General features: G+C 43.3%; 1 protein-coding gene across 2 annotated transcripts in view; it reads right to left on the bottom strand.

Annotated features, from left to right (window-relative positions):
- The window catches only part of HECW2 (HECT, C2 and WW domain containing E3 ubiquitin protein ligase 2), a 378,118-nt gene that overhangs the window by 102,127 nt on the left and 251,501 nt on the right, over positions 1 to 24,490 (bottom strand). Inside the window, exons 8-13 of one of the 2 annotated variants that reach the window (XM_069733888.1) lie at positions 15,984 to 16,084; positions 13,561 to 14,022; positions 12,727 to 13,059; positions 10,620 to 10,715; positions 8,571 to 8,721; positions 4,796 to 4,905 (exon numbers count right to left, since the gene is read on the bottom strand). In XM_069733888.1, the coding sequence (XP_069589989.1) occupies positions 4,796 to 4,905; positions 8,571 to 8,721; positions 10,620 to 10,715; positions 12,727 to 13,059; positions 13,561 to 14,022; positions 15,984 to 16,084 (1,253 nt within the window). Of the gene's footprint in view, positions 1 to 4,795; positions 4,906 to 8,570; positions 8,722 to 10,619; positions 10,716 to 12,726; positions 14,023 to 15,983; positions 16,085 to 24,490 lie in introns of both variants that reach the window. The other variant, XM_069733887.1, reaches the window with a different exon arrangement.

Here is a 24,490-nt window from a genome sequence, read left to right as displayed (position 1 = left end):
ACTTATGTCGGGGAAGTGGGCATGGTTGATTTATGGAGAGTTAGGCATATCGGGGAAAGGGCGTATTCATGCTACTCACCAGCTCATGGTACGCTGTCTAGGATTGATCTGGCACTGGGTAACCGATTACTAGATACGATGGTAAGGGACGTGAGATATTTACCTAGGGCTCTCTCAGACCATAGTCCAGTTGAAGTGGAATTTCGATCAGTGGGGACATGGAACGGGAGCAGAAGGGAGTGGAAAATTCACCCTAATTGGCTACACAGTATAGACTTGGAGAAGATTAAGAAGGAATTGGTGGAATTTTTTGAGATAAATGAGGGTAGCGTAGATGTGCTTACTGTGTGGGAAGCCATGAAAGCGTACTTGAGAGGGCTGTTGTTTAGGGATATTAGCAGGTGTAAGCGGAAATCGAGAGAGGCAGAGAGGCTGGCGATAGATGGGCTGAGGGTGGCTGAAGATGAGATGGTAATAATGGGTACTTTGGAGGCTGGGAGGAGGTTAAAGGCAGCTCAAAGCCAGCTAGAAGCGGTCTTGCTGAGAAAGGAAGAGGGAATTCATGAATTTGGCCTATTACCAGGAGGGTGAATCAGTGGGTCATTTGCTGTCGCTGGTGGCATCTGCCCAGAGAAATACTTCCTTTGTTCACTCTTTGGTGACTGGGAGTGGTGTTGCTGTTTCTGAGACTTCAGAGATTTTGGAGACTTTTGCAGATTTTTACGCAGACTTATACTCCTCTCGGGTAGATGGGTCATTAGAGGACACGGTGGCGTTCCTTGAGGAGTTGGAGCTCCCGAGGCTGAGTGACACAGCTAGGGAGGATTTGGAGGCTCCCATTACGGAGGAGGAACTGGGACGGGCATTGCAGTCGATGGCTAATGGGAAGGCGCCTGGCGTAGACGGATTTCCTGCCGAAATTTATAAAAGCTTGGGGGAAGTGTTGATCCCTAAATTGAAGGCGGTCTTGGAAGAGGCTACGAATGGTGGAAGGCTACCGGCATCTATGCGGGAGGCCACAATAGTGGTGATTCCAAAGGAGGGGAAAGACCCGACACAGCCGGATTCATATCGGCCAATTTCTTTGCTTACTTTCGACGTTAAACTCCTGGCTAAGGTGTTGGCGATGAGGTTGACAAGTGTTATTTCTGGCCTGATACACTCAGACCAGTCTGGCTTTATGCCTGATAGGTCAACTGCGATTAATCTACGAAGGCTGTATATGAACTTGCAACTCAAAGCCGATAACTGTGGCCAGAGAGTTATTGCATCTTTAGACGCTCACAAGGCGTTTGATAGTGTGGAGTGGGGGTATCTCTGGCAGGTGTTGCGAAGAATGGGGTTTGGACCGCAGTTCATATCATAGATTCAATTAATGTACTCGATGCCGATGGCCAGGGTTAGGGTAAACGGGGAGTTGTCACGGACCATACAATTGGCTAGAGGGACGAGACAGGGGTGTCCGCTTTCCCCCCTTTTGTTTGCTCTGGCGGTGGAACCACTGGCCGCGACGCTTCGACAGTCTGATGAGATGACGGGGTTTAAATATGGGGTGATTGAAGAAAGGGTGGCGTTGTATGCGGATGATATTTTGTTGTTTCTGGCTGACCCGGTTGCATCCTTGGAGGGAGCCATTGGGATTGTTGAACGATTCGGATCAGTGTCGGGACTTAGGATAAATTGGAGTAAGTCTATCTTGTTTAAGGTGGACGATGTGGATGGGGAGCCATTGGAGGACGGGCGACTGGAGGTGACGAGTAAATTTAAGTACCTGGGAATATGGGTATCTATGCCGGTCACTGACTATATACATGAGAATCTGACTCCAATCTTGGGTGCCCTCAAGGCAAAAGCGGATGCATGGCTTAAGCTACATTTGTCTGTGGTAGGCAGGGTGAATCTTATCAAAATGATTCTGATGCCGAAAATACTGTATATTCTTCACAATGCGCCGGTCTGGATACCACGTGGGAAATTTAGACAGATCAACTCTCTGTTTAGGAATCTGATTTGGGGGAGGCAGCATCCGCGTATCAAACTGGAGACACTTCAGCGACCCAAGGATGATGGGGGTCTGGCATTGCCTAACCCTGGGTGGTACTTTCTTGCAGCCCAGAGTCAGCATTTAAGGGGCTGGGCGCATGAGGGGTCATCTGGGGCAGTACAGCGGTTGATGGAGGTGGTGACAAAAAGAAGGCCAGTGGTGCAATGTTTGGAGGATGGATCCTTGGAGAGTTTGGGGAAGCTATATCTGACTTTGCTGTTGATACGCAAGCTGTGGAGTAGATTGAGGCACATACGTGGGATCACGGACTTGACTAGATACTCGTCGCTATGGCATAATAACAATCTGAAAGAATTTGAGGCATTGGGAGTACTGATAGAGTGGTTGGGCAAAGGGATTCAGTATGTGTATCAAATAATTGAACAAGGTGAACTGAAATCATTTTCCCAATTGCAGGCGGAATTTGGTCTTGGGTCTGCAGGGGAGTATCAATATTTGCGGATGAGGCATGCCTTTGGAGCTCAGAGTAGGAACGGAGGTATTAGGATTCAAAGGGATATAGTACTGGAGTATGTGTGTAATGATGGGACGACTGGAGGAGTCATATCCACTCTGTACAGGGATCTGTTGCACACTTTTCTATTGGGGTTTCCAATAATGGCAAGAGCTAAATGGGAAAGGGATTTGGGCCCAATAGATAACGAGACTTGGGAGTCGGTGTTGGAATGGATCCCAAGACTGTCGCTGAGTGAACCGTATAGACTGTCACAGCTCTATGTGATACACAGAGTTTATAGGTCTCCGATGGTGCTATATAAGGCAGGATTGCATAATGACTCTGAATGTCCGAGGTGTAAGTCTACGGATGCAGACATTTTCCATATGATGTGGACATGCCCGAGGTTGGCTGCCTTCTGGGTGGTAGTTTTGAGTCGTATGGAAGGTGCGTATGGATGCACGGTGCCAAGGGACCCAGTTGTCTGTTTGTTGGGATGCGTGGATGAGTTTGGGGTGGATAAACACCTAAAGATAGCTATAGCCAGATTGTTGTATATGGCTAGGAAGGTGATAGCTAGAAACTGGATTAGGGAAGAGCCGCCGTCAAGAGGAGAGTTCCTCCAGTATGTGAAGCAGGGCCTGACACTAGAAAAAGGGATTTATAAGAAGAAAGGGAAAACTGAAACGTTCAATAAAATGTGGTCTCCATGGATTGCTATGGGATAGTAATGTGAAGTGTGGCTTATAGGAATGGTTGAGGGATTAGATACTCTATTGTTTTAATGATGGTAGTAATTAACAAGATGAGCTGCTTTGTGGGGTGGGGGTGGGTGGCTTTGGGATCGAAGGGGGCTGTTTGAAGGGGGAGGGGGGGGGGAATACTCTATATTGAAAATGTAAATGTAACATGTTAATTGCCTTGTTATTCTTAATAAAAATTTATTTGAATAAAAAAAAAAGAAGTGACCTTAAGGAATAAGGCTCCTGAATAACCAAAGTAAAACAGGCGTTTGGGCGGTTTTTAACAGGATTGCGGCATTTCCCAGCGTCATGACTGTAGAGTCACATAAGTCACACAAATCACCCACACTACACACTCACTTGATTTAATGCATCTTTTAGATACAGTCTCTCCGTTATGTGAAAGTGGCCCTGGCTGCTGACAGCACATCCGGATAACTGCACTCGTCAGGTTGTCTGTTCTCAGGAAATGTATAAGGTTTATGGGTTCACTCACTTTTTAAACCATATTTTAAATTTATAATACAATTTATAACACAATTTTTAAGTTTGCAGCTTCAAACTATTGGCAACGTATATGAGTGTGGTGGCTCAGTGGTTAGCAGTGTATGGTGGCTCAGTGGTTAGCACTGTATGGTGGCTCAGTGGTTAGCAGTGTATGGTGGCTCAGTGGTTAGCACTGTATGGTGGCTCAGTGGTTAGCAGTGTATGGTGGCTCAGTGGTTAGCACTCTTGCTTTGCATCACTGAGATCCCAAGCTTGAATCTGCCCAAGGACAACATCTGCAAGGAGTTTGTATGTTCTCCCCGTGTTTGTGTGGGTTCCCTCTCGGTTCTCCAGTTTCCTCCCACATTCCAGAGACATACTGATAGGGAATTCAGATTGTGAGCCCCATCGGGGACAGTGAGTAATAGCAATGTATGTAAAGCGCTGTGGCTTTATATAAGACCGCTTGCAGTTAAAGGTTATGAGCATGTTTTATGTGTAATCATCATTTCAGTTTTTCCATTAATTAATAATACAGTAAGGGGTAAGAAATTCTTTAATCTAATTTTCTACAGAACGATGGTTGTTTTTTCACTTCTCAGACTCCTCTCTTCTCATCCTTCTCAGTGCCTCCAGCTCGGATTACGCTTTCTGAAGTCACTGGTAAAGTCTACCTTTACAGAGGCAGAAATATTGCAGATTATTAGCTCACAGAGAGATCAGGTTACAGCTGCTGCCCATAGAAGTCTAAAGAGAGGGAGGGCGAGGAACCCAGAGATACTTACAGATGCGGCCGCTGTCTCTGCCCAGTGCTGGATTCACAGGCTCACTGCTCAATACTGCTTTATAATGGCCTCCATGCTGCTGCTACTTTTAGGGGCTCGCTACAGAGAGCAGGAGCCCCTCATGTCTCTGAGTGCTGTGTATGGAGGTATGGCAGTAAGATGAATGTCCGCCCACCATTCAGCAGTACGAGCTCCACAACTTAATCTTCATTTGTATGGGATTGCACTGTGCTTGAAGAGTAAAATGTAATAATATTTTTTTAACAATTCTTTCACAGACCTGCATTTGAATGATGATAATCGACATCGTCCCCTGCTACTGCCCCCTCAACTGGATGTGGCACTTCCTCTGGTTGATCATTAGTCATTGTTCGGCGGATGCTTTGATACCTGGCGTTGTAAAAACAAATTAGAGGACCAATGATTTAGCTGCACATACCTTTGGCCTGCCAACATTTACATTTCAGAAATATAAGTTAGCTACAATAAAATAATAATGATTAAAATATATTAAAGGGGTTTCCACTTTCAGAAAATCCTTATCTTCAGGCGCAGTTAATAAACAATCAAAAATTCTTTACTGACCCTCCCCAGGTCCAGCACTGAGTCTCTGCTCAGCGCTGCAGCTAATCACTGAGCTCAGCGGCATTGCCCAAGTTGATGGCACAAGCTGCTGCTCTCAGCGATTGGCTGCAGTGCTGTCAACATGATGTCAACGCTGCAGACAATAGTAGACACTAGCAGCAATGGCAGAGACTCTGTACTGGACTGGGGAGGGTGAGTAAAGCACAGTTGAGTGGCCTGGGGACAGAAGTTTTCTGATAATGGAAAATATGAAAATATTAAAAATAACACTGCCCAGACAGGTAATGCTCTGCAGAAGAAAAGGACGTCCACTACAGTAAGCAGAGGAGGGGAAAATGTTCCTATTAAGAAAAATCGCCACTTCACCGTCCAAACTGAATAATTATGGGACATGGTGCCACAGGTCTGTTACAGGCGGATAGTCTGAAGACATTTACATAAAGGGTTAAATATCTCTCATCAAATACAACACATACAAGTGATTCTATAGGGGGCATCCACTACTCCGCTGTTGATGACCTATCCTCCCAATAGTCCATGAATATCAGATTTGGGGATATCTGATGCCCCCCACTCCCACCTTCACCAGCTGTTTGGGGACTACTGGAGCTGCACGATTGTGCACACTGTACATTGAGGACCACAGCTCCTACATACATGGGTGCCAAGGTTACAAAGCTAGCCCTTCCTCGCCACATACCGAGGCTTTTCTTCATAAAGCTAAAATTGATGTTTATCAGCTTCACATGGGCAGGCTCTAAACCGAGATTTGGTTATAAATAATTAATCCTAAAGCCAAATGAGGGATTAGCTTACCAGAAATGATAATATACTACAAGCCGTCCCTATTGTCACATGCTCTGACTGTAAGCCCGCACGGGCAGCCCTTCTTCTCTCTGTACCAGTCCTCATTGTTAGTTTGTTAACAGTATTTTATATTTGTATATTATATGTAACCCCTCCTCATGTACAGCAGCACGGTGGCTCAGTGGTTAGCACAGCAGCCTTGCAGCGCTGGAGTCCTGGGTTCAAACCCCACCAAGGACAACATCTGCAAGGAGTTTGTACTGTATGTTCTCCTCGTGTTTGCGTTGGTTTCCTCCCACAATTCCAAAGACATACTGATAAGGAATTTAGATTGTGAGCCCCATCGGGGACAGCAATGATAATGTGTGCAAAACTGTGCTGCGGAATATGTTAGCGCTATATAAATAAAGAGATTATTATTATTATTATGTACAGCACCATGAAATCAATGATGCTCTAAAAAGAAATAATAATAATAATAATGGTTTCATTAAGATAAAGGTGAGCCTTGAAAAAGACGCCTTACTGGGTAGTCAGACCCCTTACGTTGGTTAACCCCTTTACAGCAGCCTCCTAAACTATCTTCTCCCTAAATTACCTCCACGGATCCCAAGTGCTGGGAAAGGAAGTCGGTCCTTTAGGTACATTTTATAACCCAAGACCTTTGATTCCAGTTTTTAATAACCTAGCTTTTGCTAACGGGTTGAGACCGTCATACATTCTATGAAAATTTAAGTTAGAGACTCCCAAAGTCAGAAATGTCATGCAGGGAGGTAAGGTGTTGCCCCTTGACACTTTCCCATGGGGACAGGCCTTGGGGCTTGGCTCCTAAACGGTCACGTCTCTAACATTCTCTCTAAACGATCTGAGGGTCATCTCTTCTAGAGACCTCACGTTATTTCAAACTATATGTACGCAATTATCTCCTCCTTTTCATTTAGTGCTGCTACTCTACGGGCCTATCCTAAGAGATAGGGGACTGAAATGTCCTTTCCCTTTACAACTGCTTGGGAAACTGAATTACGATAGTGATTCTCCCAGAAGATTTTTGTGAAGCTTTCACCCTTTCTCACAGATCCTCGATATCTTGCAAACTGCAGGAGAAACATGATACAATTCTCTCTGTAGGTGGTACAGAACACGGCTCCACTCCTGTAATCCCTAGTGTTCTGATCTCTGTTGATGAGGTGGAAAGGAGAATAATAATAATCATCTTTTTATTTATATAGCGCTAACATTTTCCGCAGTGCTTTACAGTTTGCACACATTATCATCGCTGTCCCCGATGGGACTCACAATCTAAACTCCCTAGCAGTATGTCTTTTTGAATGTGGGAGGAAACCGGAGGAAACCCACGCAAACATGGGGAGAACAAACAAACTCCTTGCAGATGTTGTCCTTAGTGGGATTCGAACCCAGGACCCCAGCGCTGCGGTGCTAACCACTGAGCCACAGTGCCGCCCTATAGGCGCTGAGAGAAAATCATTCCCTCTGATCAGCTATTGATCTTTGTCAGAGCTTGTTCAGGTACAGTCCACTTGTACCCATCGATGGGGTGGTTATCCATTATACCAGCTCAACGCTCCTCTTTGAACAAAGGTCTAATGCGTTTCTTCATACAAGCAGCTCGTTTGGTCATCATACGACACTAAAAGGTACGCTCTCTTGTGGAGTGAGGGGTTAGATACCTTACTGGACATTTCGAGGATGGAGGCATTCATCGTCTGGGACCACTACAGAACGGAACAATCCACTAGGACATGGAGTCATTGGTTTCTGCTTAACGAATATGAAGACTTCCTATCTTGGCTAGATAACCAAACCAATTCAAGACAGCAAGTATGGACCAACACCTTCTCTCCTTTCTAACCTCTTTTCCTTTTTTTGTTCTTCCTTCTTACTCAATTTCTTTTTCTTCTTCTTTATTAATACTGGTTTTATAAAATGCCAGTACATTGTTAGTCATACTGCCAGACATGTTGGTTTATGTACTGTTTATATCTCTAGTATGTCTTTCATGATGCTCTTTCATTAAGATTACTGAACCACAAAGCTGTGCTGTTCCAGCTCCATACACAGTTTACATTTGTGCGCTGCAGATTGTGCAAACAGCTGATCGGTGCCATTCCCCCATGTAAAATATTGTTCCTTAGATCTGTCCGATTGTCAGAGAGGATCTGGAAGTTATTAACATTATAGCAATTTGGCTGACATCACTTGGTGGTTTTTCATTGGATCAATTTGGCCTTGTGAGTGTAAAACTATATTTAAGCTCTGCTTTTATGTCACTCATATGAGCTTTTGACTTTATCTTCTGCTGTACATCTTCATGAAGGCATTGGCAACCATAACCTTGCTTCCCTTCATATGAGTCTCGAGGGACCAAAGAGGAAGGTACTTGGGGTAAAGAAAGCCAGCTGAGTAAGCAATTAGTTTGGAAATTGCATTCTGAGATATCCACATATTGATTGTTACTATGTCTCATCAATCTCGGAGTGTCTTAGCTTCAATACTTAGTCATAGTCTGACCGCTTGTAAACCAGGAGAAGAGGTATGAAATTCTGTAATGTTCCCTTAGCTTCATATGGAAAATGTAGAAATAGAGTAAAAACATAAAACCCAACATATGCAAATGGTTATCTGAATACACCGCACCATCTCACCGTCTATTGAGCTGCTCCATCTGTTGGATAGAGTTTGATCTCTGTAAAATCTGTGGGGCTGGAGGAGCTGTAGGACGCTGCCATGTGGTTGTACGATTTACATGATCCACATAAAAGATTCTACCGTGACTGTCGATTCTCGCTTCCCAATCTGAAATGGAAACCATACAGTTATTACATGTGAAAGTGGTTTTGCAGTAAAACCCATAAATGTATTTTTATTGCATGTCAGATATAGAACAATAAGCAAGAACCCAATTATGGACAGTCTCAGTATATGGAGGGGTTGTCCAGGGTTACAGGAAAAAGGTTTGGTTTTTTTAATCAGTAATAGAGCAATGACATCTGATCAGACCTTTGTCCTTGGAGAACTTGGGCTCAAGTTCTTAATTGGCCAGAACTCTGCTCAGGTATTGAAGATCCTTCCCATTTAAAGGGGATTTCTCATGTCAGACATGATTGGTATATCCACCAGTGTGCTCAGCAGTTTTCACAACTACAGCAAAACGACAGAGAGAGTGGTGCATGTGCGGCCACATCTCCATTCCCGGTTGCACATGGCTCTCAATCCTAGGTAGGATCTGCATTTGTCATAGCTCATGGACATGAGAATACCGTTTTATGTGAATGAATTTGAACATTAATATCAGACATGTCCTATAGACAGGTGCAGCAATATTTTTAACCGTGGACAACACCTTTACATGTAAGACATCTGTCCGCTTTTTAAAGAAGACATGTCTCTTAAAATAAAATTACCTTTTAAAAATACTAAGCAAAAACTCCTCAAACCCCCCTGATTTTGCATTTTTTTCATGATCTGCATTGCCCTGCTTCGCTGCATTTACATTTGTTTCTCCTTGAGCGCAGTATGTGAAGTCTCTGCCTGCAGACCAACTAGATGTTTCTTCAGATTCTTCTCTGTGGCATTTGCCAATCAAGGCTCTGCAGCTGATCCGGCAGTCTAGCTGTCTCAAGCTGTGATTGGCAACATGTAGAAGGGAGGTGTGAAAGTGCACGGCCCCACAGAAGACTGAAGAAACACTCAGTTACACTACCAGAAGAGATTTCACATACTGCGCTCCAAAGGCAACAAATGTGAATATCTGTGCAATGGACCAACACAGCAAAAAGAGCATCAGGATCAGGGAAACTGGGGTGTTTTACAAGGTGCTTACCTCAGTATTGTCCACTATTAGGACAACACCTTCTCATTCTCCACGCTTGGCCCCGATAAAATAAAAAAAGTTTATACTTACCTGCTGTGCATGCACTGTTCCTGCAGTGTCAGCATTCATGGTCCCGGGGCTCTTGTGCAGTTGTATGACATATGGTGCCCGGCGCCCAATCAGCCCTAGCGTCACTGTCTCCGTCTTCTGTCGAATTGAATGTGAAGAGGATGCCAGGGATCAGCTGCAGCCTGGACTTCCTCTTCATGCTCAGTTTGTCTGAAGTAATGCCAGCGCTGATTGGGTGCCGAGCACCATGCGTCATAAAGCTCATGAGACCCCCGGGACCGCAAATGCTGACACCGCAGAAACTGTGCCGGCACAGGAGGGGAGGATAAGCTTTTTTTATTTTATCGGGGCCAAGCATAGTGAATGAGAGGTGGTTGTCCTAGTAGTGGGAAACCCCTTGAAACCTGCATTCTAGTACCAGTTTTTCTGTCAGTCAGTTCTTAGTTTCTGAGGGCTGAGTGGCTGCCAACATGGCTGACATTACAGTTCACACAGGGATTACTTTTGTCAGACTCGCATGTCGTGGATGCTGTATTGTATACTAATAAAACTGACAACATCAGAGCCCGCACACGTTGTCACACAGCTTTCTGGTGATAACTCAGTGATAAAACTGTAATGTGTTTTTTTGGCAGGCTGATAAGGGATCTTGAAATATTCTCCTCAAACAACTAGAATAACAAGAAGTGAATGACAGGAAAAAATAAATCTTGTAATAAAATACAGAAGGAGTCACTTAATGTAATGTCTTTATGGTGCTAATAATAGTAACAAAGCTAAAAAAATAAATTGTAAGAAAATAATGTCTCACTAGGTGGTAAAGCTTCGTCTATTCTCTGGTATCTGCTGACATCTTGTCGGACTGAAGGGAGTGACCGCAATGGTTGATGGCCATTCACTTGGGAACCTGTGGCATAATAGAACATTGAAAAGGAAGTAAAAAGGCTCTAATTACATAGGGATAAAAATGCTAACACTCAATTCACGGTTTTCTAATGTCTGAACAGAAATATATTACCTGGGAATGTGCCCTAAAGCTTTGATGTGCCATACAATCATCTTGTTAAAATTATAAGTTATACCGCCCTAATTACTGAACAAAACAATTAACGAGGAAAAATAGAAACTGAAGACAAGCATTAAATCCTGTATGTTAATGCAGAGAAACTCCGCAATCAAGCAAACAATAGTCTGTGCTTCCAGGAAGAGAGTAATGTTTTCTGCAATGAATTAATCTAGAACTTTCCCAAACTAGAAAAAGGTGAATTGAGGTGAAATATTTAACACCTTCCCGCCATTTGTAATTTTCATTTTACTTATGACAAATTACCCTAAGGCATAATATTTAGTATTTAATTTAAAAATGATGTTTCACCAATTTGAGCATGTTAAACAGGCCACATCATGGAAATAGTGGCTGCACAGCTGAATAAAACAGTTTTATTTCTTGCTTTCTCCTCTTTGTGCAGATAATAGTTTTTAAAATCTTAGATTATAATTAATAAATCCAAAGGGTTGTTACCAGAGGTTTGTTACTGGGGGCGTGTACTTCTTCCCCTGTATGATGTTGACCAATCATAAGCAAGAAGCATCATACAGGGAAAAGAAGAATATGCTTTCTTCTGTGAGATCTAATGATAGACAGCCCTGTTCTCTGCAGCTACTATAAGCCCTAATTTTCTCTTGACAATGCCATGGCAAAACATGTTGGGGGTTTGAAGGACTTTGAAAATTTGTATTTATTTTATAACATGGTATTGAAAAGCTTCAATTAATGCTGGTGTGACTGCAGCAATAATACCAATAAAACCACATAGCAGTATGCTACAAATATAATACTAGCAGCCCAGTAAGTGATACTTCGCTGGAATCAGGCTCTCCAAATACAGTATATAGTAGTAAAAAATGGAAGGCAGCACTCCAAAAAGTAGTTTGAAAATAAGGTGGACTTTATTAGGTCCACATGGCCATGTGGACCTAATAAAGTCCACCTGATTTTGAAACTACTTTTTGGAGTGCAGCCTTCCGTTTTTTACTACTATATGCTGGCAAGTATGGATTGATTGCTGGGAGACTTTGCACCCATGTAACCTTTTAGGGCTGTTCCATTTTTTTTATAACCAAATACAGTATACACATGTGATAGTAAAATGCTGGTGACAGATTCCCTGTAACTTTATTCGGTAGGTCACTATGAATATTGTGATACCAAATATTGTGAAATGATGAATTTTTAATTTATTGGTTATGAAGCGAGATGAACAGAAACCGCAATTCCTGCAAGTTTTCATATTTTGTGTTATGGCATTCACAATGTACAATAAGTGATAATATACTTTATAGTTGTGGTCATTATGAACACGTTTGTGTTATTTTTTTTAATTTTTAGATTGGGATTTACGTTTGTTATATTTACATATTTTACACTAAAAAATAGCTTTTTTTTTACAATATTTACTAGTCCTGCAAAGGGACTTCTGATTCTTTGATCGCATTGATAATATAGTGTGCAATCTATGCATTATCTAACCTGTCAGGGTTTTACTAACAGCCTACCTGACCCCACCTCTCTCGGGATCTGATGGATTGAAATTCATGTCAGACACAGCGGGAAGTTTTAGGCCTTGTTGTTGCCATGGAGTCCCATTAGCACCCTGTAATCATTCTGTGGGGGTGCGGATGGTCTGACAGAGGAAGCGATCTCCCTCTGTCAAACTCCTCACATGCTGCTGTTCCTAGTGCTGAGATCACAGTTAGGTGTGGTCACAGTACATGCAACATACAACGAGAGATTAGTTGTGTATAACAGCCGGCTCCTGATGCACACGGCATGGGCACACTTATAATTGAATGTGATGGATAGTTTACATTATTTCACATTATTATTAGTAGCAATATGTCATTTCCATATGCCTTACCTGCCGTGGCACCTTCACTTTGCAAAGTACTCTGTAAAATATCCCTTGATGCCGCCTGTGCTCCACCAGAGTCCTCATCCTGAGTGTGTGGCCTACTGGAAGCAGCAGTTTGTATGTTCCTTCTCTGCCAAATTTCCTCTGCTCCATCTCCTTCACATGACATTTCTGCTCCATTTTGATCTCCATCTTTGTTTCTGTTGATGCTCACAGTTGGAAGGGAACAAGGGTTGCATAGGGAAGCCGGCACCTCAAAATCATTGGAAGGCCCAGAATCGAATACAGATGCCCCACATCCCTCAAAATTCGTGCAAACTGCAGGGCTTTCTGAACTGTCTATGGATGAAGAACATGTACTTTGTGTAAAACTTCCAGAAGAAACATTAAAATCAAAAATAACACCTCTCCCCTCATTATTTGTCCTTCCTTCAACCACACCACTAGCCTCACAGGCAGTTTGTATATTTGAGCCATGTGCTCCCATTTCAGACTCTACCTGAGAAGGTGTACATAACATAGGTTCAGACTCATCTGCGTCACTTGTCCTGGCTTCAGTCGTTTCAGGCACCTCACCATTTACATGTGATGATTCCTGTATTCCCTCACAAATGCACAATGCGGTGTCGGTGCTCTCATCAGCACTGACGCTCTCCATCTCCTCTCCAACTGCTCCCACTATTGCGTGTTGTGCATGTGAAGGTTGAGCGTTACCTCCTGAGATCGTAGATGTCTGTGAGTTCCCTTGTGCATTTTCAGAATTGCTATGCTCTTCTTGACTTGAAACATTAACACACCCGTCATTGTTTGCATTAGCACTACAGTTAAATACAAGCCCACCTTCTTCTAGTAATGGCGAGTCACACATGACGTCTTGCACAAATTCATGATCCTCTTCATCTGAGTCAATGTGAAGCATTGCACTGAGTCTTGTGTCAGTGGGAAAGCTGCTCCTAAGCTTTGGTGAAGCTCCAAGAGGACGGTCACACGGGACAGAGGCAGTGGCACAAGGTTTAGCATTATTGTTATTCTGTTCAAGAGCATCAAGGTAATCATTTAGAGAGTCCTGACGACTTCGAATAGGTGATGTCCGTGAAGAAGAGATAGCTGCCTCATTACAGTTCATCTCAATAGTGATGCCTGATCTTACCCCATCTAGTAAAGAATCTGCATGGAGAGGGCCATTGGAATAAGAGGGTGAATCATGACCTGCCGGGCTATCTTCATCATCAGAAGGTGTACCAAGATCTCCATTAATATTGTTGGCTGCAAACAGAGTGCCGACTGCCTCAGGAGAAGCATCTATGGATAGATATTGAAAATTATGTTCTACAAATATAACATATGAAATAAGCTTAATTCTGTCACCAGTGTTTGGTGGTTGTTATTATTATTAAAGGGGCACTCAAGGGGGATAAATAGGATTTGCATGGACACACCATAAATGATAAAGGTGACATCATAGTGCTGTTTCTCATCATCGTACTATCGGCCATACACTGACGGCTGGAGCTGCTGCTCCTCTCTTCTGGGACGGTATGTCACAGATCAGGGGGCCAAGACCGCTCCTGGCTTCCAGTACAAAGTAGCCCCCAGATATCACCTCCTCAGTCTGAGATTAGGGGGCATGGCCAGCCCCTGAAAACCTACATGACCTGTGTATTCTGGCTTTGTGTGGCCTTCCTAAGCCCACCCCACCCTTCCCCTCTGCACTATGGGATCTACGGCTGCCAATTCACAGCTTCTTTGAGACAGTCATAGCGTCAGAAAAAAAGGTGTGCAAATACAGGGTGAGATCAGATGTATGAGCTATGACTGTGTAAAATGTGCACTGTCGTGTGTCTGGTACGGAGCAGAGACAGTACACTGGCAGGACATAATGCACTGCCATGGCTTATTCTGCACTGCCTGGTCTCCATCTGCTGTACTTCACAGCTTGACTTTGACAATAGATGGGAACATAGGAGAGACCAGGGAGTGACTAGGATGCTGGGGACACATATGGAAATCTGGCGTGAAAGTTAAAAGGCTCAGGAAACCACCAAAGTAATGTGGGGGAGGGGGAACAGTGCTGGTGGAGGGGAGATTGACTATGACAGGGTACTATGCGTACTGAAATGCTCTGCAGCCTCTGCTCCATGCTTGAAACATGACAGCACACACTATTTATACACTATCATATCTTGTACAGCAGCCAAGCCCATAAGTGCACACCTTCTCTGAGACATGTCCAGGAGCATGGAGGAACACTAGGACTGCCACAGAGAAGGTGTGAATTAGCAATCATAGATCTCCAGTGTAAGGGTACCGTCACACAGTGCAATTTTCATCGCTACGACGGCACGATTCGTGACGTTCGAGCTATATAGTTACGATATCGCAGTGTCTGACACGCTCCTGCGATCAGGGACCCCGCTGAGAATCGTACGTCGTAGCAGATCGTTTGAAACTTTCTTTCGTCGTCTAGTGTCCCGCTGTGGCGGCATGATCGCATGGTGTAACATATATCGTATACGATGTGCCCATAGTAACCAACGGCTTCTACATCGCACATACGTCATGAAATTATCGCTCCAGCGTCGTACATTGCAAAGTGTGACAGCAGTCTACGACGCTGGAGCGATATTGTTACGATGCTGGAGCGTCACGAATCGTGCCGTCGTAGCGATGAAAATTGCACTGTGTGACGGTACCCTTAGGGGGTCAAGCCAAGGCACACCAAACAAAGCCAGAATACACAGGAGCTGTAGCTTGCCATGGGTGGGCTCTGATCTCAGACTGAATGGAATGAGATGTAATCAAGGGGGTGTCTGCTAATAGAGGCCAAGAGCAGTCCAGTCCTCTCATCTGCAAGTAATGACCCCAAAGGGTGGGGGAGCAGTAAGGAGCAAAACCAGCCTCAAGCTAATTAGCAGATGCTATAATGATTGGAAACAGACCAATGGGTGCCAGCTTTATCATTTATGAAGGTATTTCCATGACAATATTATTTTATTTCCCCGAAGTTCCCCTTTACACGGAATATAATTTCTTGCAAAGCAAATATGAAAAAGCAATTATCCCATCACCATCTTTATGTAGTTTGTACAAGTTTATGGAAAACATACTTTAGTTATTAATTTCCCCAGAATCTAATAAATTGTAAATCCAACTGGGAATTGAAATGTATGAATCAATGACTACTAAGCATGTTTGTAATATATAAGCAATCCATCAAAGACTATGAGATGAGATAACATTCAGGCCATGTCACATTTCCTTACCGTCGTGAACTGATGAGGTCATTTCTACTTTAAACTGTAAATATCCGCTTACATGATCGGTTGGGAGTCTTCTACCCAGATTATAACTTAGGACCTGGTCACTGAAAGCAGAAAAAAGGTCAAGTCTTGTCTGTCTGTGATCTTAACAACCATTTACAACTATCTGAGTAAGGTCAGAGTCACACTGCCGTACAATACGGACGAGTGCTATGCGATAAAACATTGCACAGCACTCAGCGTTAAGGTACCTTCACACTCAGCAACTTTACAACGAGAACGACAACGATCCGTGACGTTGCAGCGTCGTTCTGGAGTTGCTGTGTTTGACGTCTCTACAGCGACCTAAACAGCGACGCTGCAGCGATCGGCTCGTTGTCTATATTGCTGCTGCGTCGCTGAGTATGATGGTACCTTTACTCTGCGGGGCAGATCACATCTGCCATTATTTTCTCATGCCAAATTGGCATGCGAGAACAATGGCAACATGCGAGAACAATGGTGGTGTGCGAGAACAATGGCAGCACGCTGTGATTGGCATGGAGACTCAGCTCACTCGCACCCATATCAGCCTATGGGTGTGAGTTACCCAACGATATCATCCGAGTACGCTGCGATATACGCAGACGCCGTCAGCAAAGGAGATTGAGGAATTGATTTCTACGCCTCCTGCTCCTCCGCTGTGCTCTGATCCGCTGTGTGTGGGGATTGGGATACTCTGGTCCTGTTCGCAGCAGAGCAGGAGCCGAGGGTCATTAGTATATCACATCTGATGCCATATGCTGGTGTGACTGGAGACTAATAAAAATGGACAGATGGAATCTACACATTCTTTTATTCTTTGTTCTGTGTTGAAGATACATGATGGCCTTGCTAGGCCTGTAACAGATCCATACAAATTAACTAATACTAGACAATACTATTAGGCTGTGTGCACACGTTTCGGATTTTTCACTTTTTTTTTTTTCGCTATAAAAACGCAATAACGCCGTGAAAAAAACCCGCTTCCTTTAAGCATCCTATTAACAGAATGCAATCCTCAATTTTTGGGCACATGTTGCATTTTTCCACGAAAAAAAAAAAAACACATCGCGGTAAAACATGCAGCATGTTCATTAATTTTAGAGATTTCCCGCTATTTAATGCATTGGGAAGCTCAAAAAAAAAAAAACGCAAAAAATCCGCACAAAAAACGCAAGAAATACGCAAAAAAACACGCATGCAGATTTCCTGCAGAAAAAGTCCGGTTTTGTTCAGGAAATTTCTGCACATAGCCTTAAGCTACTGCATTTTGTTCTGAAAAGGAAAAAAACCACTACGGATCTTAAAGGCTATGGACACCTTTGTTATGGAAACAATGTTATATGTTTGTGGTTACATTTCGTTACACAGTTAAAAAACACAAGTTCAAGGTAATGTTTCAGCCTGCAATTTATACTACTTTTATTATTTTTAGACTTCCTGATACGCAGTTTGCAACCTGATCCAAGTTTCAGATTTACTTTTGTGGCGGTCGAAGTATCTGTTCCAGTAATGAATGCTGGATGTGAAATCTGTGTGTGTCCAGAGTGCTGTTGTCTACACTTGCTTTCCTGTGTCAGAACAGCTTTAATACTTCACTTCTTTCCTTATCTATAATCTTTTCTCTGCCCTCCCTGAGACTGTAATTGCTTTTTTCTCTCTCCACACTGTGGATATTTGGTATAACAACCCTTCTTTTCCTGCTGCCATCTCTAACTTTGAGGGAAGGGAGTGGGAGAGCAGAGAGAGCTGTCAGACACACTGCAACAGCAAAATGGTAGAAAAGGGTTAATGAAGACTATTTAAAAAATTGCTCATCTTTTTAACATTCTGCACAATGTTTCAAATAAGAATTGTTGATGTTTTTATAAAGTCAAATTTAAAAACATAACATTTGCTGCAGTTTTACTTTCTATTATGGTAAAAATGTTATTTGTTCTTAGTTATTTGTTTTTTTTTATTATTATTTTCCATGCATGTTTGATGCATTTTCTGCAAAAACACAAAGAACTGACATAATGCAGATTTTAAACAATTTCAAATCTGCAAGGAAAAAAAAAGCAGCATTCCAAGGACTGCTGCAAGATGTTTGACCGGGATGGAAAGTTTCCTTATCTCTTCTACACATAAACAAAGGTGGCACTATTCACACTAGTGGAAACTGAGAGACCTCAAGGCGGCAGCAATTGTCCTCACGTGACTATGACATACAAGAAAACTGCTTTTAGGAACGTTCTGGATAAGGAATACAGTTTTCCACTTTGAGTCACATCTTGTTCTGATAACATTGCTCTTCCTCATGTAGAATTCTGTATGTTTTTTATGCATTATTTACACTCCTGTATGTGCAAACTAATGACTAAACTAAAACATTTACCACTAGAGAAAGAGAAACCGCAGCAAACTTTATCTAGTTACCACTGATTATAGAAAAATCATCAAAAACGATTATTTTACATCTGAAACACTTTGCAAAGTGCTAAAGTCTTAACTATGAACAGTGTAGATGTAAATCAGCTTTCTGAGGAAAAACTTCTAACTTGTCATAAATGACATTTTTGTCTTGTGATATTCGATGACGTTTTTTCCACGAAATGCATCAAATTTGCTCACACAGTTCATGAATTTGGAGAAAAAAAAATGCTCTTCCTTTTTGACTTGACCAAGTTTTTGTGACTTTAAAAGGTTGCCAAAAAGTAAAAAATTCTCTCTCTAGGGAAGGACTTTAGTGAGATGCATCAAAAAATTATAACATTTGGTAAAAGTTGCATTTCAGGAATCTGTTTACAACATTTTTATAAGCAACACTGTGGAAAAAAAATAAAACAAGACTTAATAAGAAAACTTATAAAGTGGAGCAAGAAGTACAGAGAATAAGGTGCAAATACTAAAGGAGAAACAATAATGATGAATCCGGGCCGTAGCATTGTCTCCCTACTCTGCAGCCCGGCGGTTCTACAGTAAAGACTCTACACTTAATTTGGAATTTACATACTAAAGTAGTTAGAAAGAATATGCCTTATATCAGAAACTGGACACAGGGGCAAACCTCGCAATGCTTTTTCTCCAATATAATAATTATTTTTCTCATTATTTCTTCAGACGTATACTTTTATATTAGAAAACATAAGAAGAGACAGAATGATTTTGTGAAAGAACATACAAACCATCCATAGTTATAAACAAATAACAGATGATAGCATGGGGTTGTAATATAAGATTAAAGGGGTTGTCCGGGACTTTAAGATTGACTATCTTTACGGCTCATCTGCACTGCCCCATTTAATAACATTGGTCCTAGTGCGATTTTTTTTATTGCATAGCACTTGGACCAAAAATACGGTCAAGTGAACAAGTCCTTCGGATAGGTTATCAATATCAGATCAGTGGGGGTGCGACACCTGGAAGGCCAGCAGGCAGCAGCTTAAAGGGAACCTGTCACCCCCCTCAGGCGTTTCTAACTAAAAGAGCCACCTTGTGCAGCACTAATGCTGCATCCTGACAAGATGGCTCTTTAGCTACAAATGCCTGCACACGCTGAAAAACACTTATAAAATTTGCCCCCACATACCCTGAATCCGTCCCGGAGGCGGGACTTTCCTTTCTAATGAGACGCAGCACAGCCGTCACTCCTGGCTTACGCGCGCCGGGTGCCGCCTCCTCTTCCTGCACTATCGTTCCTGGCGCCTGCTCTGTAAGTTTTTTTTCCGGACATGCGCAGTTGCGCTGCCCTTCGTACTTACACCGCAGGCGCCAAGAACTATAATGCAGGAAGAGGAGGCGGCGGGAGTGACGGCTGTGCTGCGTCTCATTAGAAAGGAAAGTCCCACCTCCGGGACGGATTCAGGGTATGTGGGAGCAAATTTTATAAGTGTTTATTTCAGCGTGTGCAGGCATTTGTAACTAAAGAGCCACCTTGTCAGGATGCAGCATTAGTGCTGCAAAAGGTGGCTCTTTTAGTTACAAACGCCTGAGGGGGGTGACAGGTTCCCTTTAAGGTGCTTCGTTTCCAAACAGAATTACACAGCTCAGTCAACAGTATAGTGACTGTGGCGGGGAACTGCACATCCACACCGATCCATTAAAACAGGGGTGGATCAACAGTACCATGCTGCCGTCACTATACAGTTGATGGAGCGATGAAGTTCTGCACCGTGATTAATGGCATCCGGCTGTCGCCGACACCAGTAACAGATGATCGGCGGGGGTGCCAGGTGTTGAACCCCCACCAATCTCATTTTGCTGAACTATCCTAATGAAACCAGCGTCTACCTGAGAGCTGATCCCTTTCAATTGGTGCTTCGAATGTGGGCAGAAATCCCAGAGGACACATGTGACTGCAGGGAGAAACTGAATGCCTTTGGTAAAAGCGACTGCAGGAGCAAAATCAGACATGGAGGAGCTGTATTAAAGCAACTGGTGCAGGCTAATCTCTAGCAACAGCTATAGCAGCAACAAAAGCAGGTGAAATTTCTAACCGGGGCAATCTGTGGCAGGTCAACCACCCCACCCCCAAGTCAACGTGATGATTCACATGTGAAGAAGACTGTCAGGATAGTCTTGCAATAGATGACCCCGGGTGATGATGTCGAGGCATTATTGGCGGTTTTTGAAAGGGTGGTGGAATGAGAAAAATTGCCTCCGGAGCGAGCAGCAGGCGGAGGTGCTGGCACTATATCTAATGGGGGAACTGTAGAAGTCTTTTTATGACCAGGCCTTGCGGGATGCAAAAGAGTATGCCAAATTGAAAACGGAGATCTTGCTGTGCTTACGAGAGACTCTGACTGTCAGAGCGCAAAGAGTACACCACTGGGCCTATCACAGTGATGACCCTTCCCGGTACCAAATGTTCGACTTATTACATCTGGTTCAAAAGTAATTGCAACCGTAATCTTCCTTCCCTGAGCAGATGGTGCAGTGGGTCATCCTGAACGGGATCATACACGGTCTTCCGAGTCCAGTGCAGTTCTGGGTTGCCCAGAGAGATCCCCAGAATGTCGATGACCTGGTGTGCCTGAAGTTCCTTCAGCAAGCAATGGATCATAACATTTCCATACTGGGGTTCCGAAAACATGGCTGATGCCCAAAAGAAAGTAGCTATGGCCACATCCGAGGGATGTGCAGTTGCTGCCAAAGACCCCATCTAGTAACGTGATTTGTTAGAAATGCACACCCGGTGCCCCATGACCAAAGAGCCAATGGACTGCAGCATAAGTAGGTGCTGCCCATATCTTGCATACCATGCCTGCAGTACTGACCCTCAACCATTCCTTTCAAAGGCAAGCACCGTTCTCAAATAAAAAATGAAGCGATATTCACAAGCTCAATCCCCCACGGCATCAGTACAGGCCATTGTGGTGGTCTTCAGCTGGACAGAAAGTGATGACATACTGATCTTCAGTCACCTGAGCACTGAGGCCTGTGATTGGCTTCAGTAGTGAGGTCACTTTAATGTTACAACTTTCTACTGTATATAGTTGCAAACTACAGTTAAATGCTGGGATTTCACAGAAGCTGTTGAGAATCTGTTATTTACTTTTCTTTGAAGAAATGTTTTAATCCCCTCAAGACATATGACGTATATTTATGTCATATGTGGTGTCCCTGCATTTCATGCTGCCTCGCATGCTGAGCCTGCATCTTTCCCAGCACATGACAGCTGATTTAATCAATAGCAAGTGGAGAGGAGCTCCTGATTGTTAACCTGTTAAATCCCACTGTCAATCTCTGTGGCCAGTGTTAATAAGACATTGTGATTTCTGTGATACATTGCAATGCTAAAGTACTGCTATGTATAGCACAGGCGATCGGACAATCTCAGTTTCAAATCTCCTAATGGGACTATTAACCCCTTTCTGCCATTGGACGTACTATTCCGTCCATGTGGGGTGGGCCCTACTTCCCATGGATGGAATAGTACGTCCAGTGCGATCAGCGATCGCGGCCGGGTGTCAGCTGACTATAGCAGCTGACATCCGGCACTATGTGCCAGGAGCGGTCACGGACCGCTCCTGGCACATTAACCCACGGAACAAATCAAAGATGTGATCAAAGATGATCGCAGTGTTCCAGCAGTACAGGGAAGCATCGCGCAGGGAGGGGGCTCCTTGTGTGCTTCCCTGAGACCCTCGGAGCAACGCGATGTGATAGCATTGCTCCGAGGGTCTCCTACCTCCGATGTGATCGCGTTGCTCCGAGGGTCTCTTACCTCCGATGTGATCGCGTTGCTCGAAGGGTCTCCTACCTCCTCCTCCCTGCAGGCCCGGATCCAAAATGGCAGCGGGGGGGCCTTCTAGGTCCTGCAGGGAGGTGGCTTTCAAGCACCTGCTCATAGCAGGTGCCGGGAAGTCTCCCTGCAGTGCCTGTCAGATCACTGATCTGATAATATACAGTGATGGCCCCCCTGGGGCAATATAAAAAAAAAACATTTACATGTGTAAAAAAAAAAAAAAATTCCTAAATAAAGAAAAAAAAAATTGTTCCAATAAATACATTTCTTTATCTAAATAATAAAAAAAACAATAAAAGTACACATATTTACTATCGCCGCATCCGTAACGACCCCACCTATAAAAATATCCCACTAGTTAACCCCTTCAGTGAACACCGTAAAAAAAAAACAAGGCAAAACACGACGCTTTATTATCATATCGCCAAACAAAAAGTGGAATAACACGCGATCAAAAGACGGATACAAATAACCATGGTACCGCCGAAAACGTCATCTTGTCCCGCAAAAATGAGCTGCAATATAGCGTCATCAATGAAAAAATTAAAAAAGTTCTAGTCCTCAGAATAAAGCAATGCAAAAATAATTATTTTTTATATAAAATAGTTTTTATCGTATAAAAGAGCCAAAACATAAAAAATGATATAAATGAGGTATCGCTGTAATCGTACTGACCCAAAGAATAAAACTGCTTTATCAATTTTACCAAACGTGGAACGGTATAAGCACCCCCCCCCCCCAAAGAAATTCCTGAAAAGCTGGTTTTTGTTCATTCTACCTCACAAAAATCGGAATAAAAAGCGATCAAAAAATGTAACGTGTCCAAAAATGGTACCAACAAGAAAGTCAACTCGTCCCGTAAAAAATAAGACCTTATATGACTCTGTGGACCAAAATATGGAAAAATTATAGCTCTCAAAATGTGGAGACGCAAACACTATTTTTTGCAATAAAAAGCGTCATTTAGTGTGTGACAGCTGACAATCATAAAAATCCGCTAAAAAAAAAACCCCTATAAAAGTAAATCAAACCCCCATCATCACCCCCTTAGTTAGGGAAAAATAATAAAATTTAAAAAATGTATTTATTTCCATTTTCCCATTAGGGCCAGGGTTGGGGCTAAAGTTAGGTTTGGGGCTAAAGTAAGGGTTGGGACTAAAGTTAGGGTTGGGGCTACAGTTAGGGTTGGGGCTACAGTTAGGGTTGGGGTTAAAATTATGGTTAGGATTGGGGCTAAAGTTAGGGTTGGGGCTAAAGTTAGGGTTAGGGTTGGGGGTAAAATTAGGGTTTGGATTACATTTACGGTTGGGATTAGAGTTGGGATTAAGGGTGTGGTTAGGGTTGGGATTAGGGGTGTGTTTGGGTTAGGGTTTCAGTTAGAATTGGTGGGTTTCCACTGTTTAGGCACATCAGGGGCTCTCCAAACACGACATGGCGTCCGATCTCAATTCCAGCCAATTCTGCGTTGAAAAAGTAAAACAGTGCTCCTTCCCTTCCGAGCTCTCCCGTGCGCCCAAACAGGGGTTTACCCCAACATATGGGGTATCAGCGTACTCAGGACAAATTGGACAACAACTTTTGGGGTCCAATTTCTCCTGTTACCCTTGTGATAATACAAAACCAGCTCTGCATTATAAACTGTAGTGAAACACTTGGAGGTTCAAAGTTCTCACAACACATCTAGATAAGTTCCTTGGGGGGTTTAGTTTTCAATATGGGGTCATTTGTGGGGGGTTTCTACTGTTTAGGTACATCAGGGGCTCTGCAAACGCAATATGACGCCTGCAGACCATTCCATCTAAGTCTGCATTCCAAACGGAACTCCTTCCCTTCCAAGCTCTGCCATGCGCCCAAACGGTGGTTCCCCCCCACATATGGGGTATCAGCGTACTCAGGAAAAAATTGGACAACTTTTTGGGTCCAATTTCTCCTGTTACCCTTGGGAAAATACAAAACTGGGGGCTAAAAATAATTTTTGTGGAAAAAAAAGAATTGTTATTTTCACGGCTCTGCGTTATAAACTGTAGTGAAACACTTGAAGGTTCAAAGTTTTCACAACACATCTAGATAAGTTCCTTATTTCCAAAATGGTGTCACTTGTGGGGGGTTTCAATGTTTAGGCACATCAGGGGCTCTCCAAACGCGACATGGTATCCTATCTAAATTCCAGTCAATTTTGCATTGAAAAGTCAAACGGCGCCCCTTCCCTTCCAAGCTCTGCCATGCGCCCAAACAGTGGTTTACCCCCACATATGGGGTA

This window comes from Ranitomeya imitator, chromosome 7 (genome assembly GCF_032444005.1).
Source record: "Ranitomeya imitator isolate aRanImi1 chromosome 7, aRanImi1.pri, whole genome shotgun sequence".
Classification (NCBI taxonomy): Eukaryota; Metazoa; Chordata; class Amphibia; order Anura; family Dendrobatidae; genus Ranitomeya; species Ranitomeya imitator.
This window is presented reverse-complemented; position numbering and strand designations above follow the sequence as displayed.